Source organism: Seriola dumerili, unplaced genomic scaffold, assembly GCF_002260705.1.
Source record: "Seriola dumerili isolate Sdu_G_001 unplaced genomic scaffold, Sdu_1.0 BDQW01000088.1, whole genome shotgun sequence".
Lineage (NCBI taxonomy): Eukaryota > Metazoa > Chordata > Actinopteri > Carangiformes > Carangidae > Seriola > Seriola dumerili.
In genome coordinates this window covers 6021110-6032095 of record NW_019174343.1, presented here as the reverse complement: position 1 = coordinate 6032095, position 10986 = coordinate 6021110, and the positions used below count along the sequence as shown (strand labels likewise).

At 42.6% G+C, this 10986-nt stretch overlaps 1 protein-coding gene across 1 annotated transcript in view; it reads right to left on the bottom strand.

Moving 5' to 3' along the window:
* Positions 1-779: 779 nt before the first annotated feature.
* Positions 780-10986, bottom strand: part of LOC111221616 (contactin-3-like) — a 51144-nt gene continuing 40937 nt past the window's right edge. Inside the window, exons 14-23 of the mRNA XM_022745069.1 lie at positions 8837-8954; positions 7854-8012; positions 7565-7714; positions 5576-5646; positions 4949-5183; positions 4416-4525; positions 2900-3086; positions 1674-1786; positions 1413-1578; positions 780-871 (exon numbers count right to left, since the gene is read on the bottom strand). Coding sequence (XP_022600790.1) covers positions 780-871; positions 1413-1578; positions 1674-1786; positions 2900-3086; positions 4416-4525; positions 4949-5183; positions 5576-5646; positions 7565-7714; positions 7854-8012; positions 8837-8954 — 1401 coding nt within the window. The remainder of the gene's footprint in view (positions 872-1412; positions 1579-1673; positions 1787-2899; positions 3087-4415; positions 4526-4948; positions 5184-5575; positions 5647-7564; positions 7715-7853; positions 8013-8836; positions 8955-10986) is intronic.

Here is a 10986-nt window from a genome sequence, read left to right as displayed (position 1 = left end):
CAAGGTCTATCAGGGTATTGTAGAGTAGCCTAAAGCTCAGGAGCATGTGGCTCTCGAATGGACTTAATTTTATTTCAGAACGCAGAGATAAGCCGGTTTGAGGCACAGTTGAACATGTTTGCTCTGCATCTCTCATTTCTTTTCATTTGACAAAGCCTGGTAAAACTTCTTAAGTCTGCAATGGATGATTCTTTTTGCAAAAGCTGCAAAAAATGGGCTGTGTGGTTATTATGATGGCGATGTTTAGTTTAACCCATGAGAAGAATTTTGCGATATTAAAATATGGATGCACCCGTGATGACAGGCTTTCTGCTGAGAAGTTGATCTTGAGAAGAAAAATTCCTGCGAGTAGAAAATATTTTTTTTATATAGGGTTAAAGAAACCATAAAGCAAGCAGCCTCTGTCACCTACTTTGGTATGGACTGTATGTTTAAAATGGGTTTAAGGCATTAGTATCTCCTGAGATACTAAGAAGATAAGTTATATAGACATCGTAACTTCAAAAATGAAACCTAGAGCATGGCGGCACTTATGACACTGGAAGAAATACCGAAAGATATCATGCACGCAAATCATCACATCTCTAGCTGATGGTCCTTTAACAGAAGTGGCGTGGTCCCTTTAAGAATTCGGCGCAGTCCAGTCCTTTCCAGTCTTTCCCAGTCCTGCCACAGAAGCCCGGGCCTTGTGCCAGTCCAGTGGAGGGTTAACGTAGGACAGGCTGACTGAGGGAATGGAAGGGGGGGAGGGAGAGCGCTCCGTAAACTCTGATTAGACATCACCAGATGGAGCAGAGCAGTGCACTGATGAGGACTGCAGAGAGGTACAACGGGCTAAAGGCGCTCGCTCCTGAGCCCCGCGCTCCCATGCCTGCAACCAAAACCAGCAGAGCAGCTCGTGAGGAACCAGAAATACCCCTGCGATCAAAAGAAGAAAAACCTGCTCTCTGTTGTGCTAGCCTCTAAATTTCTGACAAGTCATCATAAATCAAAAGCCAACTGTGAATTTTTTTCCATATCTACATTATTACTTTCTTTCAACAGGAGAGGCTATTTAAGCATCCCGAGAAGATAAAGTTCGTATCACATCAAAGAGGAGAGTGGCAAACTGAGCCGCCTCACAATTTTGCACAGCAGCAGGATGGAAGCACAGTACTGCTTTATATGCTGTGGCGCTGTGCAGCCAGTCAACAAGGAATAATAACCCAATGGCAGAGATGGATGACACCGTGCACGCATTTCTAAAAAGGTCGCTTTTCTCGCACTCAAAATAAGTCTATTACACATGGTTGGAAGGGGATGCAATGAGGCCAAATTAAATATCCTCTCTGAATTATCAAATCTTTACTTAAGCTTTATCAGTGGTCAAAAAGGAAGTGACATGAAGAACGCAAACAGAACAGTAAACTCACTTAGTTTGTGGATGTGGATGGGTTCACTGCCCACACCGTCGCCACCCTCACTTGTGGCCTTGATCTGAATTAGATAGTTGTCATTGGTGGAGAGGCTGAGCTCCGCCGTGGTTTTGTTGGTCAAGATGGTGTTGATGTCATTGTAGCGATGTCTCTTTAGCAGCACCTGAGGCAGGAGGGGGGGGGCGCAGAGAAATAAGCTAATGCAAAAAAACTGTCATCCTTTATTCTGAAGATAAATCAGAGCGAACTGGGACCTACCAAATATCCAGTGACCTTTGACTCTGTCTCCATGGCTACTACAGGATCCCAGTGCAGCGTGAGCATGGAGCCAATCATGGTCCATTGTATGTTGAGAGGAGCCCGGTCTGGAGCTAGAAAAAGAACAAGAGGTAAAGATATACTTTAGTGCAGGATACTTCTTATGGATATTGTAGCACACATGTACAGTAATTTATTTATGGTTTATATAGTAGCTCCACTTGGAAAGATTTTGATTAAAAAAAAAAAAAAAACAAAAACAAAAAACAACTCATCTTATCAGTCTGAATAATAAATTGTGGCTGTAGCAGAGCACCACACTAATTAAGATGAGTGAATTCTATGGTGGCCCTTAGAGCTCAGTGCACCGCAGCTTAGAAAACACATGCAAATAGACAAAACATGAGCAAATGAAGGAAACATCTTCACCAATTTGACAGCACAGGTGCAGCATTTGGAAACAAGCGTGACAAAGCAAGTCAAATACATGGCACGGCAAAACAAACAAACAAATGTAGTCACACAGAACTAAACGAAAATGAGTTACAAAACAATAGAAGTTTGGTCCAGGTGGCCGCCCCTGCGACTAAAGACGCTGACGTACCATGACATCATCTGTCCAACATTGCTACCTTTTTTTTTTTTTTGTTTAATTGTGAGGATGTTTTCTTCATTTGCATTTGTTTTTTTAAGCTGCAGTGCATTGAGCTCTGTTTGCCATCATAGAATTTTCACTGTTCTCACAAACAAAACTGTGGCGTCAAGCACTGTACGGTCACCGGCAGCAAATCTCTGGCCACAGGAAATGAAACAGAGATACAGCCACAAGAAGCTAAACCCTTGAATCCTTTTGGTGTCATGAAACATGAGCATCCCGTGGTTATTTTTCTTACTCATATTGCAGAATGTCTGTAGGATGCAATCCCAAAATTTCGCAACACTTGTCTAGTCTAGCTTTAACATCACTTGTCCATTTTAAATACCTATATTGTCACTGCCGCTACATTCCACCCAACCCATCTTTTCTTTTTGTTCTCTTGATTTCTTCCAAGGCAAATGGAAAGCTCTCTTGTCAGATTAAATTTTATGAGCAGAGCCAACAAAGCTGAAGAAATGCTATGCCTATCACGTTGAGGACAGTGCGACGTCACTCGAGAGAGGCTGACATGGTTCATGAACGAGGACCATTTAGAAATGATTTCAATGCCTATGGGGGATGGACTCACGTGGTTTTTTTGTGGTGGTGTTGATGGGTGCCGACTGCGGCCCAGGGCCAGCTGTATTGAAAGCAGCCACAGAGAGGTAGTACACTGTGTTCGCTTTCAGCCCTGTGATGTTAACCAGCGTGTAGTTTCCAGATATGCGCACTTTGCCAACAGTGTCAGGTTTGGTGTCGTCTTCCCAGTACACAACCTATTGGGGGGATAAAGAGAAGAAAAAAAAGTCACAAGCGGCCACAAACAGCCGGATTCTAGTGGCGCATTTCACTGCATTATTGAAATTCATATTCCATCATGAAATCTGAAATGCTGTTTGTATTACAGCAGGGGAGGGAGGGAGCGATGATGATGATGAATAAATTTTTCAAGAGTGGAGTCTCAATTACTGATGCATATCCTCTCAACCACCCCGGTCATATAAACAGAACATTAGTGGGTCATATGATAGGTGACCCAGGAAGAAAAATTCATGACTGTTGCCTGTTTTGTTTATGAAAAACAACCTCAGCTCTTGCTTTTGTCTGAGGAAACTGGATATTAAAAGCAAAGAGGTTATGGATGTTACAAAGATTTCAAAATGCTTTATCCGTACTAACAAATCACCACTTTCTACAGCAAAAGCAGGATTCTGCCCTCTTGTAAAACAAGAAGCAGAGTTTGCATTCCTTCAGGCTGTTAGCCTCCAATTAAGGGCGCAGGTGAAGCGATATTTGATAACGCAAATGGGCTAATTTGCCACTTGCTTTGGGTCATCTTCAATATTCATGTGTCTAGTATTAAGTGACATAAGAGTTAAGTCACTTAATAATTAAAATGAATGTGTGGAATCTGAAGTCTGCCCCCAGGAGCACTCCTGCTATTCCACCTCCCATAAATTATTGTATTTCAAATTTGTTATCAATTAAAGCTGAAGTGCCAGAATTCAGTTTACAGTAATGTAATCTTTGGAGCAGTAATAATTGATAACATTAAACATGAGACTGGATTGCATTTGCAATCCTAATGACATCTAATTAAAGGGCTAAGCATCACACATGTGCAGCCAACAGCTCCGGACCTATACTGTTGGTGGTCTATTGAGATTCAGCAGCTTAAATCCACTTCAGAACCGCGTTTGGAGAAATGAGCTCTGTTCTGAAAGGACAATGTGGCCAGCGCTATGGCAACTGGAGAGCTTTGTGCCGAGGGCCAGAGGTGACAGATATTGAAAGAGCACCGTTGGGGGAAAAAACAGCAAAGCCCTCTTTGCATTCTTGAATGGGTGAGGGATTTTATATTCCTCCTGTGGGTTTTGCTGTTGGTGCGCCAAAAAGTGTTGAGGTCACTCCATGATATTACGCTTTAAAACTAATTCTCTGCAGAGATGCATGAGGTAGAATATTATAAGTTGAAAAAAAAGAGAAAAACTCATTTGAAGAACAATGAAAGGATGATTATGAGCTGATAAACAAGCCACAAGGAAAAGCTAAATTATCATGTTATTAAAAAAAAAAGAAAGATTTTGTAGTGAGTCACAACCTACCTCATATCCAAGCACTCTTTCAGGGATGGCAGGGAGAGCTTCCCAGATCACTTCAATTTGTGCTGCAGACACACTTCTAGCCCTAACCCTCTTAGGAGCCACACTGGGGACTGCAGAAATAGAGCTCTGGTGAGAATCCCACAAACTCATCCAACACCATCACACACACTAATAGCAATAAGAGCAAAGGCACAGAATAGACCTGTAGTTTCACTGAAAAGCTATTTCCCCGCTCTCTTTTAATGGGATCTGTGACTGACATAAGGGAAGACTATCTGCCCAGCAAATTCAATTAACAGGATACCTCCCTGACAGCACGGTGCGGAAAGTGTCTGCTAGGATTTCCTGTAATCTACCAGCATGATAACTAATATCAAGTTGACATTCGCAGCTAGAGAGGGGAGGGAAATAACAGCACTGGAACTAAAGAACTCATTTCATCATTGCTATTCAAGGTCACAGTCGTAAGGAGAGAGATTATAGCTTATTTAAGCATCACTCTGTGTTGCTGGGCTGTGAAGTCTGTACTGTACCTTCCTCCGCCGAATACACGGAGGCAATAGAGCTGAAAGGACCCTCCCCTCGGTTGTTGTATGCCCCCACTTTCACGTCAAAAGGCGAGAAGGGCGGGATGGTGTCGTTGCGGAAGACGTAACGTGCCACGCCGGTTGTAGAGATGACCGCCCGCGTCCACGTGACCGTGCCCACCGGCCTGAAGGCGATGATGTAGCCGAAGCCCTCTCCATTCTGCAGTTCTTCGGGCACAGGCTGGGAGCGAAACACAAAACTATAGTGATATTAAAATGCATACAGACAAAGGCACAGACAGGCCCGTCTCTGCACTGTACCTCCACGAGGGCTTCTGTGATTAGTCACAGCCTCTTTCTTCACCGTTACCGCCCAGAACACTCAACAATCACCTTTTTACCTTATCTTTTCCTCATGCATGGCTATGTAATTGTGGCTAAAGTGCCAAACTCTTCAAAGGAAGTGCTCTCTGGCCCTGCTTTTGGAGGGAGAAATGGCTCTTGGAGGCTGAGCCAGAGGAGAGGTGTCTCGCTCTAATGTGGGTCATAAAATTGCTCCGTTCAATTCTGCACAATTAAGCAAAACCATTACTCTGCGATGGAGAGAACAGTAAAATGTGACAGATGACTTACCTCCCATGTTATCACTAATTCAGACTTTGTGCCGCCTCCACCTCCGACATCAGTGGGAGCTGTATCAGGAACTGAGAGGTAAAGCCCAGAGGGGAGCAATTAGAACACAGTTTACAAAGCTCAACGACAAGCCTCAACTGTACTTGTAGCCTTATGACAAGGCTGCCTGCTGCAGATACTGTCTTCTATTTTACACCCCACAAGTCCCTCACTGTGTGCAAACACAAACATTTCAGAGAATTGTGAATTACTGATATTGCCCAGATGTCACTGTACATAAACCTCAAGCCAAGATTTGTAATTTTTGCAAATAACATTAGACTCAACCCACTTCATCCCTGTTCCCACTCAGCTCTGCCATCACACTGTGCACCGTGGTGCGATGGCAAAGCTGAGAGTGTAGGTGGAGGAGCAGTTGTGCACATCTTTATAGTATCCTTTAACAAGTGAAGCATCACATTTAATGTGTCATATCAGCAAATGGTTAAGGCAGCTTTTATGTGTGATACCCGTGTGTGGTTGCCTAGCAGGGCTGAATCCTGGGAACTTACATCCTGGTTTCTCTCCAGGATTCTTGCCTACATCTGCTCCCACTTCCTGGAAAAAATACTTGCGGGAACCTGGGACTTTATGTGTGCATGCAGCTGTTTGTTTGTGTATTGCAGATTACATAATAGGTTTACAAAAACAGTAAATCTCACTAACCCTAGTACTTTAGAATAGTAGTAGCTATTTTCTGATCATGAAGTGCCATTATTCAGATAAAGTAACTAAATATTATTTAAAATCATTCAATTGCTGCAAACTCTCTCAATTTCAGACTCTGTCTCACACTGTCATGCTACCCAAAGTCATGTGACACCAAATAACAGCTGGCTTTGCCACTTACTCTTGTGACACCAACTAAGAGTAAGTGGCAAAGCCACTGATGAAAAATATAGCCGTTTCAGTTACATAAGCCACACACAGTACAATGACTGAATATCAGGATTCACTTCACACTGCAAGTGTAAAAGCAACAGTTTGCATTGCTTTTAATGTTGGAAGCTCAAACACACAGACCTCTCCACTACAAAACCTGTAACATATGTTAAATGTCACTTTTTATTATGATTTCAAGTGACTATCTACAGTTTGAAATTTCCATTAAAATGCAAACCTAATGTTCTGTTTATTACTAGCAACTGTTTGGATTTATGCTTTCCTCTGACTTCATTAAAAAGCAACTTTGTGTTCACCTCCAAACTGAGAAAGATGCAGTGCACATTTTACACATCTTAAACAGCACCGGTACACCATTTCATTAATTATTTAAATCTACTTTACGAGGGGACAGAGCGAGTCAGTGTCTAACATTAATTTACCTTCAGTAAAAGTACAGGTTAGGCTCTGTGCAAAAATTTGAAGTTTATCCAGTGAAAACATAAAGCTTTATTTTAATTATCCACAGTTATTGGATATACATAGCCAGTGTTAGCATTAGCACCTGTTTACTTACCAGTCTAGAAGAAATTTTGTGAGTTCAGCATCAAGCTTCATTCCTGTACTCAACAAGAGCTGTCTCCAGTAAGCAACGAGTTTGTTTTGCTTCTATTTCTATCACTTATATTCTTCTACTGAAGTTAGTATGCTAACCAGCCAGCCCTGGTCTTGTCTCGTCACTTTCCGATACCGACACTTCTGTCACTTTAGCGTCCAGTCTTTCCTGAGCAAGAAGCGCTGCTCAGAGGACGTATCATAACCTTTTGTCTTGTAAATTCAACGATGGCTGAAGCTCTCTGTAAGACTGGTAAGTAAACAGCTTAATGCTAACGTTATGCTATGCAGCAATAGCAAAACCTACATATACAGTAGCTCCTTTAAAATCAAATTTAATTTATGGTAATAAATCCATGGGAAAACCTGGTAAATAAATTTAAAATCACAAAATAATCTCCCACCTTACTGTCTAAGTGTTTGGTGTGTGGATGAGTGTTTAGTTTTACATACTGGCATCCTCCGTCCTGGTCTTGGCTGAGGCTGGGCTGGGCTCTCCCAGGCCTACGGCATTGCGAGCCACCACCCTAAACTCATACTCCACCCAGGCATTCAGACCCACCACTGTGGCTGTCAGCATATTCCCATTGACCACTTCTGGTACTGCAATGTGGAAATGAGATCCTTAGAAAATCAGGCTACTGCACAACTGGACTCAAATTGAATGATAAATAAATAATAAAGACCTACATATGGACCACATGAATATTACAAGGAGGACAGGAGGAGTGTTTGATGCTACCTGTGTCTACAGCCTGCCAGCCCACAGTAAAAGGCGTGCGGCCCTGGATGATGTAGCCGGTGATGGGGCTGCCGTTGTCTCTTCCAGGCGTCCAAGAAAGCTGTGCCGTGCTGTCAGTGATCTCCTCCACTGATACTTTGTCTGGAGGACCTGGCGGACCTAAATCAATGGAGCAACGAGGAGGGTGAACATGAGGTGATCACCTGCTCCAAGAAGCCCCTCACTAATCTCATGTTACATATCAAGGCCATCGCACCCCCTTTAAGTAAGGGCTTGTTGTGTGCATACAGGGACGTCATTCACTGTGTGTGTGATGAGCGTGCCTACAAAGTGATTATCAAACACGAGTGAAAACATAACCTGGACCCGATCATTTATGAGAAAAGGAAAGAGAGGGTTAGAGGGGGAGGAGTCGCCAGTGAAAAGAGACAATACGCAGAGAGAGGGAGATAGAGAGAAAGAAGTGATTGTTTGTGACTGTTTTACTCGGTCTGGCTTTACCATGTTGTTTGCTCTGCTGCTCCATTATTCAGATGCTTTCCATGATATTTTGCCGATGTGTAAATGAGCCAATTATAGTCATTTTCTGTGATAAACATTGCCTTCTCAAAGCACCTGGGACAGCTATTACAGTTTGTTAAGGGCATGAATACCAATGTAAATCACCAGAGATTAGCCCGCACACTGAGCCACATACGCCAAGCAAATATCAACGAAGCTAGCTCAGCTGAGCCCAAAGTCACACAGGCCAGTGAGTGTGCGCCATTTTCAGACTTCACCAACACACATATATAATGTGAACAGAAGATGACATAACTCTGACTGAATTTGCTTTCCCTCACTATATATTCACAAGAAGCCTAAGGGATTATTCACATTTTTCTCTTACTCCTCGAATACTTCTACAGATGGCTCAATGCCACAGTAAATATTCATGCACTACTGTACAAAAACAAGCTCTTGAATTAAATTGGTTCTCTTACCTTTGACAACCAAGATTGCAGAGGTGGACAGGCTCTCCACATCAGTCTCAATAACACAAACATACTTCCCTCCATGGTTCAGCTGGATGTTACGAATCATCAGATCCCCTGATATACTCTAGGAGAGAATATTATTGTTGAAACAAAAGAAAAATACAGCTGAGTAAGAGATGTAGTTTTGTTTCATCACTAAGCTTTTGGCTCTGGGTTGTTTTAACATTTTTAATGCTTTGCACAATCGCATCGTCTCCAGGCCACTGATTTTTGCATCTCTTCAAACACCAACAACAGACATGGCAGATGTACTTTGCACAAATAACGCTATTGGCTGTCCTTCAGGCTCTCCCCGACAAACCAGCCCCCCCCACCCCCCCCCACCCCCCACAAACAGCTACCAGCTATACACAGGACACACAAAACAAACAAAGTCTAGTTAATTGGCAAGACAATCCTAATTATTCTGTAATTACATAAGCTCAAGCAAGTATAGTGAGTATAACTCCCAGTGTAAAGAGCAAATATTATTTTACATAAGCTGCATGCAAGTGGTGGCCATGAGGGAACAGAACACAACAAATACTGCTAACTTTCTCGTGTGTGTAAGGGCAGTCGTATTATTTGTGGCTGCATGAGGGACAATTTTTAACGGATAAGACTGGTGTTACTCTACTACTACTAGATATTTCATTTTCTTCAACAACAACAGATCCCACGACACAAACAAAATCAGCAATGTGTTAGTTTGTCTCTCAGTTTCCAACATATTCCCTTCCCTGTGTGAGCCTCTCAGCCCCAAGCCAATAGTTTCTATTGAAGACATACATTCTTAAAAACGTATAACCAATACTATAGTTCAATTACAGTTTAAATTAAAGCAATGCCTGTAAAACTGCTTGGCAATATAGTTTTACGCAAATGTTACTCAAACAGGAATTAATAGTTCATCTGTTGGGGACTATTTTCTGCCCTGGATTAACACACATTTGGCTTGCTAGTGAGTAGTTACAGCACATACAAAGGATTTACTCAAAATAAACTTCAGTGCCCATGATCGTTGTGTCATCCAGAGCAACAGTGTGACTCACTCATGTTTTTTTGAAATAGTTTTTGGACAACAATATAGAGCTCTGCGGCACAGAGTAAAAAGCCACGTCAAGCTTTGGGTACACAGACAATAATTGCCTGTCTGCTCTGTGCAATTTTGAACTTTTCCCAGATGAAACATGACAATTGTGAGGGAAAAATCTTTCCAAAATGGTGGTCCAAAATCGTACAGCTAATTTTGAGTGTTGGTGACCAAAGGCAGCTTGTGGAAAAGTGTCTGAAATTTGGACCCCATTGTCACAGTGTGACAAAATGTACCCATGCACATATTCTGTACAGGTGCTGTAGATACCACATTGGTCAACGCTATGGCCAAAACTTGTATTTTGCTGCATTTTCAAAACACGAGATATCGCTGCAGTACAACTAACCAAGCATTCATCACACAGTCTGACATGCCTTAAACTTCTGACACACAGATTGCAGCCAAGATATTATTAGACCCATCTTGCACAGTGTGACATGCACTGAACCTGTCACATTGCTTTAGGGGGATCAATTCATTGTGGGTTTTGGGCTTCTGGTTGGATTCTTTGACATTAAGGAAATTATAACATTTTTGCGGCGTCAACCTTTAAAATGACACCAAGGTAAAAAGTAATTTACAAGGTTGTATTAACATATTTGTTCAAACACCATTATTCTGGTGTCATTTTGACTGTGCATAGGGGATCTACCTCCTGAAAGTCACCGCTTTAAGTGCTCTGTCACTAAGCATGTCAGCCTGTGAAAAGGAGTGTGTTGCTTTAGAAACGAGTCTCCTGGGGGTAAGACTCACTGCAGTCATAGCAGATTTCATCACCCCCGGCGGCTAGTGATCATAGCTTCACTCTGCAGTGGTTGGACATGAACGCCCGTAGATCTCCACCTCTCTGAAGCACTTGACAAAGCAGAGCTGAGCTGAATGGCACTTCTCTGCGGCCATGGGGTAAAGAGACTAACTCGCTTCCTATCCTTTCTCTCCCCCCTCCCTTCCTTTCATCTCCTCTCCTTTCACCAGACAGTTTTTTGCCCGCTGCCCGCCACGACTGATTTTTTTCTCCAGT